At 39.2% G+C, this 18910-nt stretch overlaps 2 protein-coding genes across 6 annotated transcripts; one reads left to right on the forward strand and one right to left on the reverse strand.

Moving 5' to 3' along the window:
- Positions 1–672: 672 nt before the first annotated feature.
- CREBZF (CREB/ATF bZIP transcription factor) lies at positions 673–6106 on the forward strand. 4 transcript variants are annotated; one of them, XM_005226680.5, is made up of 4 exons: positions 673–1991; positions 2206–2283; positions 3372–3440; positions 5193–6099. In XM_005226680.5, exons 1-2 carry the CDS (start codon positions 916–918, stop codon positions 2219–2221), a joined length of 1092 nt encoding a protein of 363 aa, XP_005226737.1. In that variant the 5' UTR covers positions 673–915; the 3' UTR covers positions 2222–2283; positions 3372–3440; positions 5193–6099.
- A 4111-nt stretch (positions 6107–10217) lies between these two features.
- On the reverse strand, positions 10218–18808 carry TMEM126A (transmembrane protein 126A). 2 transcript variants are annotated; one of them, XM_005226674.5, is made up of 5 exons: positions 18609–18808; positions 15983–16081; positions 12236–12429; positions 11008–11122; positions 10218–10453 (listed from the first exon to the last, which is right to left on the reverse strand). In XM_005226674.5, exons 1-5 carry the CDS (start codon positions 18632–18634, stop codon positions 10261–10263), a joined length of 627 nt encoding a protein of 208 aa, XP_005226731.1. In that variant the 5' UTR covers positions 18635–18808; the 3' UTR covers positions 10218–10260. The 2 variants fall into 2 exon arrangements, with proteins under 2 accessions (XP_005226731.1, NP_001032697.1); NM_001037608.2 differs by having other exon boundaries at positions 18688–18792.
- Positions 18809–18910: the final 102 nt, after the last annotated feature.

Consider the following 18910-nt stretch of genomic DNA (forward strand, 5'->3'; position numbering starts at 1 on the left):
TTTCTCCAGACCTGATAATAGTATTACGATTATGAAAGAGAATGTTATTTTTAAAGATGCACACGGAAGCATGTTGAGGTGGTGTGTTTTGTCTCAAACTTTGGGATAATTCAGCAAAAAAAAAAAAAAAAAGTTTTACAAACATTTATATACAGATAAAGTGTATATGGCAAACGGTTAATTGTTGAGTCTGAGTATTGGGTTGTATTGTTGAATTAGAATACTCTTTCACATATTCTGTATATTTGTAAATTTTTTAAACGATTTTGAAAAATTACATATGAATGACATCTCTTTTTTCTTCTAGTAGTATTTAAGTGTTTGAATGAAACCATCTTGTACTATAGCGTAAGGGAGCCGGGCAATTTCAAAAAGGATTTGATCAGCAGTCTTAAATTCCAGGATAACTTTGATTATTCATAAATGTGGTATCGATCAGTTTTGAGCGAGACTTGCTTCACTGCAGGTGGAAGCTGGAATACAGAGGATAGAGAAGCGAGGGCCGATAGGGTAGACCACCGTTCCAATAAATCCCTGGTTTGTTGTTATTTTTGCCGCTGTTACTATGACATCACTGGAGGTCTGGAATTACGCCTGGTCAACCGAAGTCTCGCGATACTAGAGCCCGGTGAAGCGCGAAATGCGGTGGGAGGGGCTGGAGCGAGATCGACTGACTTCCGGCCAGGCCGTTGTCTGGGTGGCGCGGTCGAGTCATCGTTGGGCCTTGCTGCTTCCATCTCCTTTCCCAGCCCCCCGCCCCGGCGCGGGGGGTCGACCAGCCAAGCGGGGGCGGGAGGCGACGCGGACCTAACCCTTTCGTTCTGGCCTGCTCCCCGGCTACCCGCTCTGGGTCCCTAGGACCCGCGAGGCCCGGTCTGAGGGCCCGGGGCCTACGTGGGCCCGCCGCCGGGCCCCATGAGGCATAGCCTGACTAAACTGCTGGCGGCCTCGGGCAGCGACTCCCCGACGCGTAGTGAGAGCCCGGCGCCCGTCGCGACCTGCTCGCTGCCCCCGGACCTGACCGGGGCGGCGGAGGACGAGGGGACGGCGGCGGCCGGATCTCCCGGCCGCAGACAGCCGCGCGGCGACGAGGGCGAGTCGGAGGCCGGGAGGGGGGGCCGCGGCGGCGTGGCCGCGCGCGCGCCCTCGCCTGAGGAGATGGAGGAGGAGGCGATGGCCAGCGTCCCCGGGGAGGAGACGGAGGACATGGACTTTCTGTCCGGCCTGGAACTGGCGGACCTGCTGGACCCCCGGCAGCCGGACTGGCACCTGGAGCCTGGGCTCAGCTCGCCGGGGCCCCTCTCCTCGTCCGGCGGAGGCTCGGAGAGCGGTGGCCTGTGGAGAGGCGACGACGACGACGAGGCCGCGGCTGCCGAGATGCAGCGCTTTTCGGACCTGCTGCAGAGGCTGTTAAACGGCATCGGAGCTTGCAGCAGCGGCAGTGACAGTGGCGGCGGCGAAAAGAGGCGGAGAAAGTCCCCGGGAGGCGGCGGCGGCGGAGGCGGCGGAGGCAGCGGCGGCGGCAACGACAGCAACCAGGCGGCGACAAAGAGTCCCCGGAAGGCGGCGGCGGCGGCTGCCCGCCTCAACCGGCTGAAGAAGAAGGAATACGTGATGGGGCTGGAGAGCCGAGTGCGGGGGCTGGCCGCCGAGAACCAGGAGCTGCGGGCCGAGAACCGGGAGCTGGGCAAGCGCGTGCAGGCACTGCAGGAGGAGAGTCGCTACCTTCGGGCCGTCTTAGCCAACGAGACCGGACTGGCTCGCCTGCTGAGCCGGCTGAGCGGCGTGGGACTGCGGCTGACCACCTCGCTCTTCAGGGACTCGCCCGCCGGGGACCACGACTACGCTCTGCCCGTGGGGAAGCAGCAGCCGGACCCGCTGGAAGACCAGGACGACTCGGCGGGAGGAGTGTGTCTGCATGTGGACAAGGATAAGGTGTCGGTGGAGTTCTGCTCGGCGTGCGCCCGGAAGGCGTCGTCTTCTCTTAAAATGTAGGGTCAAGTAATCTGCTCTTTATCCGCGTTTATCCCCTTTCAACTCCCTTACATCATGTAAAACACCTTAGTGGGACATCGTCACTGGACACATTTCAGAGGAGGAAAAAAAAAAGTAATATTGAATCTTTAAGTGTTTAGCTAAAAGCATGAATGTGACACTGTAACCAACTCCTAATGATAACATGTGACTATTAAATCTCTCTGACAGTTTCTTTTTTAGGTGATTTCCTTCCTGCCAGGCTCCGTTGTAGGGGTTACAGAACAGTCGTTCCCGCCTCACCACCTGGTAAGGACCCATCTCTTCACGTAACGCTCATGCTCTGCTGCTTAGTCTACTTTAATGGGCAACATCTCAATTTGTGCGTGTGTGTGATTTTTTTTTGTTTGTTTGTTTGTTGTTTTCTTTTTCGGAAGTTGGGAGGGGAATCTAATTTGGGCCCTGTCCACCCTGGAAACAGACTTGTGCTGGTCAATAATGTACTCAAGATGCTTCTTCTGGTTGAAATAGCTGTTAATGTGTCCCCTTGTTCAGACTTGCGTGTACCTAGCTCTTCTGTCCCCAGTGTGGACATGGCCTTGGATGACATCGGTTCCAACTGTACACTGAAAGCTGCTAATAGAGATACAGTTTGGAGACAGTGACACAGGTGAAGTTGAATGGAAGTTCCGAGTTGTACAAGGTGCAAATTGGAATTCCAATTTTAGAGCAACTTTTCAGAGGTTGACAATAAGTACTTGGGGCATGCACAAATGGGATAGTTACTTTGCTGGAGATGACAGAAATCTTAAATATAAGAATGCCTTTTAGTTTTAATAGATCTAGACATACAGTCTATTCAGATTAATAGATTTTTATATCTCAACATTAGAGAAGTTGAAAATTAACATGCATACCAGACTCCTGTGTTAGTTACTTGAAGGAGGAATAAGAATGGTTAATGAAATGTTTCTTTGAGGACCAGCACAGTGATTACCCTATCATTGAGTATGAATAAATTGTTGAACACCTTTATTTTTGTTGTATTAAATTTTTAGGTTAAATTTATGTATGATTAGATATTGAAGGTTATGAAATGTGAATGAAAACGTGTAAAGTGAGGCTTCACAAAGAATCTTACTCTCCATATTTCAAAGGTATTTGTCCTGTTTAAAAATGAGTTTTAAAATTGAGTGATTCTGGCTACTTAATGACACAATTGACACTTTTCCAAAGTTCGGACGTAGTCTTCCTTTGAAGTACTCTGTTGTGTGATTGTATATAGATTGAACCATGATGTCCTTCAGTGTAAGGGACATGAAGAAATTCTTTGTGAAACATCACTGTTTGATAAAGTATATACGTATTTAGCATCCTTGTTTTTCTTTGTGCTAAAGTGGATACAGCTGTTGGGGCAGAAGAGACGGGACCAGCTGCTGGCCACATTTCCTGCTTTATTTTAAAAGGTAGTATAAGAAATGAGGAAAAAGAGGTAATATCAGGGCTTCTGCTTTTATTTTAAAATGTTCATAATTAAAAAGTATTTTCCAGCAGTCCAAAGATGTAAGTTATCTTACACATAAAATGTTTTATTTTGTTGTTATTTGGTTATGAAAATGGAATCTTGTTCTTGCACAACTGTAAATGTTTTGTTGCTAGATAATACACTCTGAGACCTAACTTGGTCTCTGGTTTCCAGTGCATTACAGCATATTTTGTAAAATCATCTACTGCACTTGAGCATGAATATGGATAGTAGCCAAACTCACAACCTGGAGTGATGAACCTGCTTATACCTAAGTGCAGGAGCAAGCCCCTCACAATGCAGCTGCATGGATTTTTAGTGCCTACTGAATAATATATAATATATATAAACCAAAAGTAGTTGGAAAAATTATTTGAAATGACTAATTTGTGCTATCTTTATGGAATATGTTAAATGTAGCTTTTTGAAACAGAAGCCTTGAATTGAAATTTAATTAATACTTGAACATTTTGTATATATATATATCTTTGTATATAATTTTGTGCAGTACCAATGACAAAAATATGGTGTCATAATAAAATCAGGTTTGTTGATCTTTCAGTTATGGGCTCAAAGAATTTATTCATCTCTAACATGACATTGGAAAACAATGGATGAAAATAGGAAAAATGATTGTTGTTAATGCTGTGGGTCTTAGGTTCTGGAAGCAGTAAGTGCGTTTTTCTAAAAATTAAACCATTCCTTTGGAATATTTTCTTCCTAACGTCAATGATTTTCCTGCATTATTTGAAGTTTGGGGGCTGGGGAGAAACAGTCAAAGCTTTCTGAATTGGGATGCTTTGAAATTCCAAGTATAGATTTTTAGAATGTCATTTTATAAATGGCAGTTTTTGGAAATACTTGATTAAGAACTTTTGAAAATGGAGATTAGTATCAACTATTTTAAAAGCTGCTTTGTTAGGTTCCTTATGTTTTAACTGTCTTTCTTAGTTTCCATTTCATTCTCTTTTTTTCAAATTTTGGTGACTTATAGTGATTTTGTCATTTTTTGCATCAACGTCATAGTCTTGTTTTTACATGGTATTGCATGTATTTAAGACCTAACAGGGACTTTAAATAAATTTGGTCATATTTATGTGTAAACACATTTTACTGTAAATGTTTGGGTTTCTGAATTTACAACAGATATGTTTATTTCAGTGTGTAGTAAACAATATCTTAAAGTGTCCTATTCACTACTTGTTAATTAAAAAAGTTATGATTAATATGAAATTGTTGTCTTACTATTTTTAGAAAATTGTGTTCTGAATGATTAGTAGCTGGATAAAGGAGATTTCTGGAGTATAATACGGATTGTTTAGAAATTTTCAGGTTTGGCTCTATTTACTGTAATGGATGAAAGCAGTTTAGTATTTGGGGAGTCTTTTTTCTTTTTCTAATTGTGCCTCTATGGCACAATGATACAGAAAGAACTAAAGATGTACCTTTTAATAGTTGTCTTCTGATTGTGACAGGAATTCATACATTAATTGAACTAACACATCATATTGACCTACTGTTTCTATCATATTGACTTAATGTTTCTGCACTTCCTTGACCTAACTAAAGAGTCCACGTTTGTTAAAATGTAATCACACCTCTGATATAATCCAACAAAAAGTGTTCAAAATATTTTAAATATTTGTTCATTTTATAATCACTAAATTAATCTCTCTCTCTTCTCTTTAAACAGCTTAGCAGTGTCTGCAAAAACGAATCTTTTCCTACAACCTGTTAACTGACTGGACTGATGGTAACAAAGTAATTGTGGGAGCCATGTCGGTCAAAAATTTGGCATCTGCTGAAAAAAATGAATGCCATTTTCAAGTTCCCAAATTACTTCTATACTGATTTCACTTTCCAGATTTCACTTTCCAGAAATGGAGATATGAAAAGATTGTCTGGAATCCTTGAAAGACTTAATAGGAATACATGAGACTAAGTTAATTTTGGAACAAAATTATACATTTTTTGTCTTTCATGGGAGTGATACTCAGTTCTTTGCATACCTTTTAAAAATTGTAACCATTGGAGAAGAGATTGATAGTATTTCATCAAGGAATATTAGATTCTTTTCATAATCAAGAGCACCTTTTATGGAATTACATTTAGTGCAGTAGAATTACATAAACAGGCCATCAGTGATCACAAGGCCATATCATGAGTTTGTATTTATTTCCTGGAACATGAGAGCTAATCTGAAGTATAGACAGACCTTGCTGAGTAGAATATAAAAGTTAATGTAAAGTCTTTAACTATAAAGAATAGTCTTTTTAAATAGATGCATTGATTTGTCTGTATATCTTTGAAAAATGGATTATGATTAAATGTGTGGGTAGTTAATTGCAATTCAGGGTAATGCCAAGATGTGTGGATTCTGAGGTTTTGGCTTCTTGAGCTTCCTCTGAAGACATATTAAAATTATTTTGAGGTTTCTAATGAATGGTATACTAGTTTCTACTGTTTTGTATTAAAATTTCTCTAGTATGAAAGGCTTTTTAGCATTCTGGATGATGGGAGTGGTTTTTTTTTAAAAACAGAATATGGTTGTTTTACTTATTTGAAACATTTTTCCAGTTCATTACAAGTGTGAAAAAACACTCAAAACTCTTGATTGTTTTATTTCATTTTTGTTGGATTATGTTAATACATTGTTTCACCTGGTCTAGACTGGGTCATTTTATCTTACTCATTTCGGAGGTGTGCAGATGGTAGAAGTGGGAGGGAGTAGGAGATAGGCTCTTATTTCTTCTCTCTCCAAAATGATTCATCATCATAATTATTCAGTTTGATTATTGTATGGTGATACACAAGATTGATTAAATTCACTCAGTTTCAAGTTTATTCAGAGTCTGATGCCAGGCAGCAAAGAGCGTTCTCAGTTATACTTAGGTGATTGATGGATGTTCCTACATGTTGAACAGTACAGCTAGTTGTGTTGTAACCAAAATCAGGTAGGCATCAACACTATTTGGTGACCATAAGTGCTGCTTTGATAGAATAGAGTGGATAATTCACTGATAATGAGTGAATGTTTTAAAATACATAATTATCTAGTTCTGCATTTGGGAGGTATACTTTTTCACTAGTCTAGTCACAGTTTTAAGCTAAGTATTCTGATGACTATTTAAAGTTGAATAGGTTGTAAAATATTTTCAGGTGTTTGGTTTCCCCCCCTGGCTATCGACACAAAAGTTTTGAGACCTTCACAAATGGTTGTTTTTATATTTTACTGTGCTGTTTTTTATTGAGAAACCAGGTGGTTACCATCTAAGCCAGGAATCAAAAAGGGGATGTCCTCTATTAGATAGTTGTAAAGTGTTTGCTTAGCTAGCATAGTATTTTGTACATATTTGAACTTGAATACCTCAATAATTTGCCTGTTACTCCCTGTTGTCTTATAACAGACTGAGCTCAGAGCTCGAACCTAGACAGCAAGCGGTTATTGACATTCAGTTTTAAAGTGCAGAAAAATGAAACTGGAGATACTTTAAATTTTATTCCAAAAGTAAATTACTTTATCATTAGCAACAAATCATGTAAGGAAAACTATGTATTTTTTAAAAAGGTTAATAGAAAGTTGTTCTTTTCATTGCTTTGGTTACTGATAATGGTGTTTTTATTCCTATTTTTTTACCTTTCTCCAGTTTGTACGTTCAAGATTTGTTAGCCATTTTCCCTACTTTTTAAAAAGCAGATCACAGTGCTTTATTAAAATTTTTCTAATTATATATATATATATATATATATTTTTTTTTTTTTGCTGTGCTGCAGCCTTGTGGGATCTTAGATCCTCAACCAGGGATCCAACCCCAGGTCCTCAGCAGTGAAAGCGTAGAGTCTTAACCACAGGACTGCCTGAGAATTCCCAGTTTTTTGTAGTTCTGTTGACCCCAAATTTGTTGAGAATCTTTTGCTCAATTTTCAGTTAATCTGATTTAAAAATCTAGCCACTTGGTGTTTTGAACATCTGTGTAGCTGTTGATATATACAGATTTGAATTTTATTGGTGGCTGAGCATACTTTAGAATGTGCCATTAAGTTCTGTATCTCTCCTTTATAGTTCCTGGACCCTTTTGGCATCTAATGTACCACAGTCTGGGGTTTATAAATTAATACCTTAAGTATAGTATAACATGAGCCTTCTTTTTTAAAGCCAAATAACTACACAGAACAAAGAAAAGTTTAAATAGGTTTTTTTTTTTATTGTGACAGAACTGATAAACTATTTTCCTCTCTGGGCAGTGTTCTTTAGGTCTTAGCTAAAAATGACTTTCTTTAAATTGTAATGCAGATCATAGAACGTTCTTGCTAATTTGCCCCTGATCAGAAATTTTGGTAAAGTAAATTTGTAGCAATAGGCTTAAAATAACAGTTTCTTTGGCCTATGTTGCCCATTTCTACTAATTGAGAAGATGATTTAAGAAAAATATGGTAGAGGACAGGTGTAAGAAAGAATCATTTTTGGTTGCAGAAACCATTGTAAATTGTTGTATGTTTACAGATGGTGGTATGCTAGGGAGTAAGTACTGCGGGAATGTTTAAGTAAGGAAACCATTTGTACTAAATTATCAATATAGTTATATCAGTGGGTTTTGAACCAAGTTCATTACACCATGCTGTTTTTAAGAGGTCTGATTCAGTAATTTGGGTTTCTTATTTTTGAAGTCAGGAATTTTATTGGGGTTTTCTATTGTGATGAGTAGAACCATGCTTTCAATCAATAAAAGTGAGAATGCATATAAAATATGTATCTTTGGGTCAGAGCTTTATCTAGATATTTTAGCTTATAAAGGGTTTGTTTTGTTTTTAGCCATATATATATATATATATTTTTTTTTTTCCCCTAGTTGTAAAAGTAAAGCATATTCATTACAGAAAACTGGGAATATCCAGAAAGGAATTAAGATGAAAAGAAAAATCAGCCATAATTCTGTAACCCAGAGAATATCCATAGTAAAATATATTCTAATTTCTTATCAAATGTAGTTTGATAGGGAATTTTTTTGAACATAATCTGTTTTTATTAGGTTTTCGACTTGGTTTTTATTTAGCCCTGCCACACGGCTTGCTGGTCCCTGGATTAATAAACCTACACCTTCAGCAGTCAAAGCACTGGTGTTTGTGCATGCTAAGTCACTTTAGTCATGTTCAACTCTGTGACCCCATGGATTATAGCCCGCCAGGCTCCTCTGTCCATGGGATTCTCCAGGCAGGAATACTGGAGTGGGTTGCTGTGTCCTTCAGGGGATCTTCCTGATCCAGGGATTGAACCCACAGCTCTTGCATTGCAGGTGGAGTCTTTACTGCTGAGCCACCAGGGAAGCTCCCCTAACTACTGGACTGCCAGGGAATTCCCTTGTATTTTATAAATTGAATTTTAAATCTTTGGCTGTACTGCTTTTCTTTATGGGACGCTCAAAGTCTATCCCACTCAAAGCTGCTTTTTTTAGGCGACAGGCTAAATGTTTTTATATAATTTTAAATAGCATAAGACTAACAGATGTATCACTGTATTTGAAAAGGAATAGTTAAGATGCTTGTGAATAATATTCTAGGGTGACAGTATTTAGTATGCCTGGCTTGTTTCAACCAAGTGTTGATATAGATCCTCATTGTTCAATGCCAAGGATACTAGCTAGGTATGGCTAAACAGAATAAAAAATTCAGTTATTCAGTGCACTAGTCACATTTTGGGTGCTCAGTAGCCACACATGGCTAGTGCTAACATGTTATCAGTCATGTACAGTATAAAGATATTTCCTCATCATAGTTTTGTTGGCCAGTGGTGATCTGTCGTTTAGTCACTAAGTCATATCCGACTCTTTTGCAATCCCATGGGCTATAGCCCACCATGCTACTCTGTCCATGGAATTTCCCAGGCAGTAGTAGAGTGGCTTGTCATTTTCTCCTCCAGGGGATCTTCCTGACCCAGGGATCAAACCCACATCTCCTGCATTGGCAGGTAGATTCTTTACTGCTGAGCCACCAGGGAAGCTCAATGCTGATTTAGATGCTGTCAAATAAAATGGTTTGAAGAACTGGAGATGAAAAGTTTTAGGAAGGGAAAACAACTGGTCATTTCAAAAATTTAAATAATCTTAGGAAGTCAGGAATAGACTGATACTTAAAAAAACAAAACCAGAAATAATAGGAAGAGCATGGCTACTCTTTAAGGGCTTGATGTCAGGTGCTTTAACACTGAACTACCAGGGAAGCCTATCATTAGGACAGCTTGAGCTAAGCCTGAATAATCACCTGGCAAGAATATTGGAATTGATCACTGTGAGGAATGAGTTTTTGTTGTTTTTAGCTGACCAGGGTTTGAAGTGTGGCATCTTAACCAGTAGACTGCTAGAGAAGTCCCAGGAATGTTTTAAAATACGCTCTAAGAGTCTATGAATAATACCTATGGAAAACAGCGAATTAAGAAAATGAATACTATTTCTGTAGTATGTTCATACCTCTCCACCCCCATCCCCCATTTTCATTCCTGTTTGGATTCTTTATGAGGTTTTTAATGAAAACTACTGTATAGTTTTTTCCTGTGTTACAAACCAAAGTGCTTAATATAAAGGAGTAGAGCAAGTGAATGTGGGAGAAAGTACTGGGAAAATGAGGAAGTTAGGTTCTTACCTAAGTGGACAGTGTTGACTACTGTAGATCCCAGAATTGTACCTTATGTACAAGTCTCTGTTTATTCATAATCAGATGTAGGTTATTTTTATAGTTTTATTTTTGTGTACAGATTTGCTTAACAATCACTCAATTTCTAGGCCAGGTTCTGGTAACTGAAGAGCCTTTATAAGTAGTTTATATTGTCTAGACCCGAGGTATGCAGCAAACCCAGTCTGGAGCAAAATGGGAAATAACATCTTTCTAAAGACAGGCTTAGAAATCCTAATCCAGTAATTTAAGATGTTTCCTTTCTCTGGTAGCAGGGCTGAATTATACCTGTAAGAAAACATTGAGACAGTTCACTAGAAAAGATAGTTGTATTAAGTGATATATTTATGTACAACATATATTAACTCCAGAAGTCTTAAAACTAGCTTAGGGTAAAGATTAAGGTAATAGCATTCTCTTCAATGTCTGTTAGTCCTAAAAACTGGCCTTTTGTTTTCTTTTGTCCTTTTTTTATTTTTTCCCATTTCACCTCTGGAAGAGTTCATCAGAGGATAACTGAGTTATTTTGGCTTATAGCTACACATTTTCTGATGGAATTTTCTTTTAGAAGAAGTACACAAACTCTTAAGAACATTATGCATATAATGTAGCTTTCACACTAGTCACAGTAGTACTGTTTGCAGCTTTATGTTTTAAACCTGAACCTCACACCCAAGAGGTTAGTGAAATAAATTTCCAGAAGTGTTTTCAAATTCTTGAAAAATATTCTTTGATTACTTGGAAAAAACAAGTCTCATTAATGCTTTCAAATCAAACAGGTAACATTCCTTAAAAAATAGAGTGTACTTAAGTTTTTCAGTAATTATGGAAAATAATCCTACCTAGCTGCTAGGCCACCATTCACAGGGATAGCCAAGAAAACAGGGTACAGGCCACCGAAAACAAGACCAACCAGTCCACCTCGTGTTACGGTGCAGGTTTCACACTGCAGATCACCTAGGAAACAAATTAGTTCCGCAGATGGATATTCAAGCAAACATGTAAAGAACTCAAGGTCCCCTTATATGTATCAAAGATAGGCAATTTCAAGCAGAAATACAGTAAATGCATTTCTCAAGGCATGTTAAAAGGTATACATATGGGTAATTAAAAAAAGTAACTGATAAATGGGTAGTTAAAAAAAGTAACTGATAAAACCATTTTAGGGAAAATTCCCTAATTTGTTTTCTATTTGAATGTAATAGTTTGCACTGCCTCTGGTTTTCTTCATTTGTATTAGCAAACCCGGGCTAGTATTTTTGTCTTTAAGAAACTTTTAAACCCATGGGAAATCTGTTTTAACAATTTAATTCATCTTAAATTTTTACATTATATAGTCTGGTTTTATTTTCATAAAATTATTCATTTTCAAATTAGTACATGGTGCTAGAAAGTTAACTTATGTTTTCACTCATTCTGTTCACTTCATTGTTTCCCTGCATATCAAAATTCTTTCCACAGTGATCTTAGGGATTCAAACAAAATACTCATCCAATGTAAACAAATTTGAAGTACCACTTAAGAGAATTTAAATGGACTGCCTCCTTCCCTACTACCACCTGTGATAATTTTTTTTTTGAAATCATAAATCCTTTCATGATTTAGTTGTACTTGGAGTACTCAGCAAATATTGTGAACTGTCCAAAGGAAATCAAGTCTCCATGTATTTGATAACTACTGTACATACACACATTTGGTGCTCTTTGATTTACTACATAAAGTCTTGTTCCCACAAAATTTTTTTTCCCTTTAAGAAACTCCTATAATGTTAAGGCAGTCAACATTTTTAAAAAAGTTTCCAAGTATTTCTTACTAAGCACTGTGGGAAAGATAAGTTAGATAAAGGAAAGTATTTAGCATTACTGTGTATATCTATTTTACTTGTTTGGTAGACCATGCTAATATGAATTAATTGCTGCGTTATAGAGGCTAGCAAGGTTCAGTCTTATCCATCCAAGTCTGACAGACGTACGCCGTGACTACCTTAAATCATATAGCTACTTTAAGGATTGACATAAGGTACAAACTATACCAAAGTGAACTTACTGGTGATAGTGAAATAGAACTTACCTGTATTCAAAGGTAAACTTACAAAACCTTTGTAAGATACATTTGCTGTCAAAAATGGGATCACTGCCATTGGTAAGCCAGCAGCTATACGAGCCTGTGTCACATGTAAGATGCGTCGAAAAAGACTATTTGCTATTAGGCCACAGAGAGCAGCATTAAGTCCAACATATGTTGATCCATTTTCAAGCAGATTCCTGAATGGGTGAGAAAAAACAGTAACTTTTTGCTCTATCATGTATGTACGCTCTCCAAGAACAATTCTGGCATGTGTTACAGAACTTAATCAGGATTTTAGGATCATATTTATATCTTAGAGCTCTGTAAAACAAATCTAAAATCACTGTCTTACATAGAGATTTTTATTCCAAAAGGTTCTGAATTTGGCCAACACATTAAGGATGCAGTGGTACAATTTGTTTTGTGATTTTGTAAAGGGTATTGGTATGGAAATTCCCCCTGCCCTGTGACCCCTGTATAGCAGGGAAGAACTTCTGAAGAGTCTGACTTAGATGCCTCTCTAGGCTCCTACAACGCCCAGTACTTAACTTCTGTAGCACAACACATTATAAAGCGGTACTGTCTTATCATAGATTTACATGTCAGCCTTTCCAACTAGCCTGTAAACAACTTGAAGACTGGCTACAAAGATACAAGTATCTTGGTTTCAACAGCACCTGACACACAGAAGGCATTCAATAAGGTGGAATTGATGTTCCCTATTAATCTTCCTTGAAGCATTAGAGTCAGGGTTAGGGGGCTGGAACAGTACTAACATTTAAGGGATCCTCTATGCTAGGCACATCACAAGAACTCATTGAAATAAAAATGATGCTTTGGGATAGTAAATGGTAAAACTGGTTTTGAAGCATGGTATGTATAAGTTTTAAAGTGCACATTCTATCCATTCTTTAGTTTCCGGGGAAAAAATAACCCTAAAACTGCTGAATATTGAAATACTCCAATTCAGACTCTTCTGAGTTTTAACTACAGTTTTAACTCTTTTACCACCTGCCTTGCCACCTGTAACAGGCATTTCAGTCTCTCAATTATTATTCTTAATTAGCCAGACTGACCATACAATACCCTCACTACTACGGTTAACACTCAAGACGGCTTTTCTAGGAATTTCTAATTGAGCTTTCTACATTGTATACGATATTACTTCTCTTACTGGTCACTTTGTAATCATAATGGTACTTGGCATTTAGTCACTGAGCACCTTACTGCATACAGCACACTTGGCTATGAAGGTACAAAAATTATCTACCTTCAGTGTCTTCATAGTTTATTAGTGAAGATTGAAAGATACATACACTTGAAATCTAACAGAAGTGTACTAAAACAGATGGCAGTACAAAGGAGGCAGTTTAGAAACTTAGGGTACATTAAGACAATATCTGTGATGAGGGCCTGGAGAACTACTGAACAGTAACAATAAAACATGAATAGGAAAAGACCTGTGTATTTTTGTGGGAGCTAAGGGAGTGGGAAACTTAAGCATTTCCTCTAAAATACTGTTTTCATCATAACACTGTGAAATACCTATTATTTTCATTTTTAGTCATGGGAACAAATACTAAGGTAAATAACTTGCCCATATATATAATTATTATATACATTATAATATGTTGATATATTAATGCTGCTGCTGCTGCTGCTAAGTCACTTCAGTTGTGCCCGACTCTGCGATCCCATAGACGGCAGTCCACAAGGCTCCCCAGTCCCTGGGATTCTCCAGGCAAGAACACTGGAGTGGGTTGCCATTTCCTTCTCCAGTGCATGAAAGTGCAAAGTGAAAGTGAAGTTGCTCAGTTGTGTCCGACTCTTAGCGACCCCATGGACGGCAGCCCACCAGGCTCCTCCATCCATGGGATTTTCCAGGCAAGAGTACTGGAGTGGGGTGCCACTGCCTTCTCCATATTAATGTTAAATATTAAAAATTACATAAATAAGTCCCTAAATATATCAAGGAGTGTAACTGGAATATGAATAGCACAGTCTGTGGTCTCCCAACCAGATTTTAATTTCCTGTGGCTTAAAGTCATGTTGTTTAGTTAATAATTCAATAGAAAATTGTTACCTAGCAGCGCCATAGCTGGTCACTGTTTCCAAAAAGTTTCTAATACAAATTAGAAACGTGAACTCAGGATTTTTTTGGAAAGATAAAAAATAACTAGATACATGATAAAATGAAATATAAGATCAGAAATAACAAGTGGCAATGAAATTTGTTACATGAAATTATTTTGTAGATTAGAAAGTGTAGTGTTTAATATTCAAGCTTAATACACTTAAGAACTTTTCAAATAACAAACCCATGCCTGGGAAATCCCATGGACTGAGGAGCCTGGGGGGCTACCGTCTATGGGATTGGAAAGAGTTGGACATGACTTTATCGACTAAGCAACAACTGATAATATAAGAAATAAGGATTCAAACAGAACTAGGATGCATAAAATAGAAACAGGAAAAATAGGGAACAAGGGAAAGATAAGGAGGTGCTGCCATCTGCCCTGCTCAGGTGCCAGGGACTGAAAACAGTTTACTTCTCAACTAAAGCTTGCTTTGCAGTTCTAGCTCACTTCCCCATTGCTTATTCTAATTTGGTGAAAGTCCCAATAGCACATCCTACTTCCTTCTCTTCAAGGCTGTCACATCTACCCGTCTTTGTGTCAGTCAGTGTGGCTTTCCCTTCTTTACTGGCCTGGAAACATGGGTACGTATCTTTTATTTGCTTAAAAAGGTTTTCTGTTTATCTCTGGAAAACAGTATCAGTGTGTGTGTGTGTGGTGGTGGGGAGGAGAGTTGGATATACAGCTTAAAAAAAATCTCACTTAAGTTCTTATTACTGCCCTTGTTTAGCTGGTGTCAGCAAGACTGGAATTTGTGCAAGATAGTAAGATTATACTTCCAAAATGTATTTCAAATCCATCCTTTTTTTCACTTCAAACTGCCACCACCACTCACTGGGATTACTATGCCAGTTTTCCTACTGGTGGTCTTCCTTCCTTTTCTCTCCTACCTGAAATCTGTTTTCCAGAAAACAACTGGAATGTTCTTTGGAAATGTTAGCTGGGTCATTCCCTGTCAAAACTCTGTTTCTTCAACCTTATGCCCACTTCCCTAATACTTTAGCAACACTGGTTCCTCAAATATGAGAGACTGCTGTCCTGTTGCCTGTGCATATGCCATTCCTTCTCTGAGCTTCAGCTTAAATGGAATGTTAGAGTGGCTGCCTCCGAAGGAGATCTAAGAACAGTTTGTAGGGACTGCAATTCATTCAGTGTTGTCTTCAAAGATCAGCATGTTTCCTATATAAATTAATAATGCCTTAATGATCTTTTAGCCATGATCCCATTTCTCTGAAATTTCTTGTCTAGCTATGTATGTTACATGGCACTCTCAGACTGGTAAGTGTAGTAATGAATTGAGTCTGATAAGAGTGGTAATGAATTGAGAACACAGTTTTAAAATCTAAAATTTTGTTATTTAAATTAGATCCATAAATACATACATTTGTCTCTAAGCCAAATGGAAAAACAACTATTAGATATCCAAAGAAACGAATTTAAGCCTTGACTCCAAGTAAAATGGCTAATCTTTCTGGACCTGCCTTTCTCATCAATGCAAGAAAAATCTCAGTTTCTTTCTGATAGTGTATGTTATTTATAGTCAAACTAAATTGAAATGAATCAATGATGAAAATCCACCTGATAAGTTTTTTTTAAGTATAAGAAGGGATCTTACCGTTCTGCTTCTGGGAGTTGGTTAATTTTTCTGGCTATGATATCAGTTAAGTTCTCCTTGATGATAGTACCATCTGGTTCATGATTTTCCATCTTGAGCCTTAAATTAAAATGTCATTTTTCAATAATGTGTATTTATAGAAAAACAGCAAAAGGGCTTATAAAAGCCTTCTGAAGACCATAAATATTTAGTTTAAAAAAAATCAGCCATAGCTTATTATGGCTAATGGATGTTATGGCTAATTATCAGGCCATAGCTTGATAATCATCAATTTGATTATGAAACTGATTAGCATAAACACCTCTGCCTCCAAACCCCCACAATTCTATGTGAAACAGAAACCAGAACGTGGACAACACATGAAACTTTCAGAAAACACAGAACATTTTTGTGACCCTTAAAAATATTGCAAATCTGCAAGAAGCACTAACCATAAAATACATAATTTTAAACTAGTATTAACCAGTTAAAATGAACTCATTCATAGATACCATAAAGATAAGCCAGTGGTAGAGAAAATGTTTGCAATATAACTGACAAAGGAGTCGTTGTTGGTACTCAGAATATGCAAAGTACTAGAAATCTGTAAGAAAAAGGCAACCAACTCAATAGAAAAATTGACAAAAGATGTTAACAGGCACTTCTCTTTGCAACCCTAAGGCCTGTAGCGTGCCAGGCTCTTCTGTCCAAGGGATTCTCCAGGCAAGAATACTGGAGTGGGTTGCTATTTCCTCCTCCCATGGATGTTCCCTACCCAGGGGTTGACCCTGTGTCTCCCATGGCTCCTGCCTCCCAGGTGGATTCTTTACCGCTGAGCCACCAGGGAATCCTGAATTTGAAGTTGTAACAAAGAGGAAAGCCAAACAGCCAATAAATAGGAAAATATGCTTAACCACTATAATCAGGGAAATAGAAATTAAATTTCAATTACTGCTAAGAATGTGGGGTAACGGAAACTCATATGCTGCCAGAAGCATAAACTATCCAATCTGGGTACAACCGGGCTTCCCTGGGGCTTCCCTTGTGGCTTAGCTGGTGAAGAATCCACCTGTAATGCGGGACACCTGAGTTGGGTAGATCCTGTGGAGAAAGGAAAGGCTACCTACTCCAGTATTCTGGCCTGGAGAATTCCATGGACAGAGGAGCCTGGTATGCTACAGTCCATGGGGTTGCAAAGAGTCGGACATGACTGAGCGACTTTCATTACAACCACTTTGGAAAAGAATTTGTTATTTAGTAGGTAGAAGACACTAGCAATTTCACCTATACCCTAGAGCAGAGGTCAGCAAACTTCTCTAAAGGGCCAGATAGTATATTTTAGGCTTTGTGGGTCACATAATGGTCTTTGTTGCATACTTAGAAAAATGAAACAATTTAAAAAATTTAAAAATATAAAACTCATTCTGGCTGGCTGCAAAGAAACAAATGATAACCTTCCTCTGGTCCACAGGCAGGTAGTTTGTTGACTTAGGCACTAGTTGAAGTGAGTAAGGGAGTAAGGGAATGGGTGAATGATAAATTTTAGCTTGAAGATTTAGTTCATTAGATTTAGCTCATATTTCAGGGCAGCAGAGTTAAGAAAAGCAAAAGTTCAGAAAGAATGTACTATATTATTAAGTAGTTTTCTTGGTTCACTATTCATTTGCTAGAAGATTAATTTATAACACTAACAAATATTACTGGGTAGCCATTAGATGCCTTGGGAAATGTTGAGTGCACTGAATTTCATAGCCTTCAAGTTAGGGCTTCGCTGATGGCTCAGTGGTAAAGAACCCACCTGCTAAGGCAGGAGATGTGGGTTTGATCCCTAGGTGGAGAAGATCCCCTGGAGGAGGAAGTGGCAACCCACTCCAATATTCTTGCCTGGGAATCCCATGAACAGAGGAGCCTGGCAGGCTACACAATGTAGCAACTAAACAAAGTTGAATTTATCCTAAGTACAGTGCAGGGTTGGAAATTAATGTCTAGATTTCCTGGACTCAAACTTTTTGAGGGCCTTGGTTACAGTAACATGATCTCTGATCTACAGGAACGCTGAATAATTTTATGTTGGCGGGGTGGTGGAAAGAGATATAAAAACAATCAAATTCAGTATATACAAGGTCTACAGTGGGTATGTCTGAAATGTTCCCCCAAAAAGTCCCGCCTAAGGCTATCACTAGTTTTCTGATCTATGCTCTGCATACTGCTGAGGTTCCTGCTGTGAGCTAGCCATTTCTAAAGTGTGGCTATTAAAAGTCACCCTTAATTTGGTCCACAATAGGTCACTGTATGTATCCTGGTTATTAATAATATATCCACACCTAAGACAATGAGTGCCACGTTTAAATATTACAAACATTTCGAAAGCCTTTTGCATTAGTTTTCTAAGATAGCTCCCGAGACAGCCAATGAGGAAAGTGGGGCCGATGAAAATTAAATTAGGCCAAGGTCACCCGGTAAATTGGCAGTAAACCTGGGATTAAGTTCAAGCACGGGTTTCCAACCTCTTCCCCTCCCCCGGCCCTGCCGCCAGAGGCTTAATTTAAATAGATCTTTTCTTCTAGGGTGGAAAGTATAGGGATGGTCGGACCGATGGAACCGACTCCCCTCCTCTCGTTGTGACTCAGTCCTGGGATCTCATTACCACGCTGCGGCAGAACAGAGCGTCATCCGCTGCGCATCTCTCAGTCCCCGCCGGCGCCCCTCTTCCCGAGCGCCGGTACCTTACGCGCTCCTCGGTGCAGCCGCGGCCTCCGCGGGTCTCCTCCGGCCCCGCGAGGGCTCACGCCACGCTCCACTCGAGTCGCCCGGGCGCGGCCATTTTGGGCGCCACGTGACCGGCCCGAGGCGGGCGCCGTGTCGGAGCCGGCGGCGGATTGGGTTTCCGGGGTCGAGGCTGCGCTCGGCCTTCCCGCAAGTGGGCGGTGCTCCGCCTCAGAGGCCGGC

The sequence above is a fragment of the Bos taurus genome, chromosome 29 (genome assembly GCF_002263795.3).
Source record: "Bos taurus isolate L1 Dominette 01449 registration number 42190680 breed Hereford chromosome 29, ARS-UCD2.0, whole genome shotgun sequence".
Taxonomy (NCBI): Eukaryota; Metazoa; Chordata; class Mammalia; order Artiodactyla; family Bovidae; genus Bos; species Bos taurus.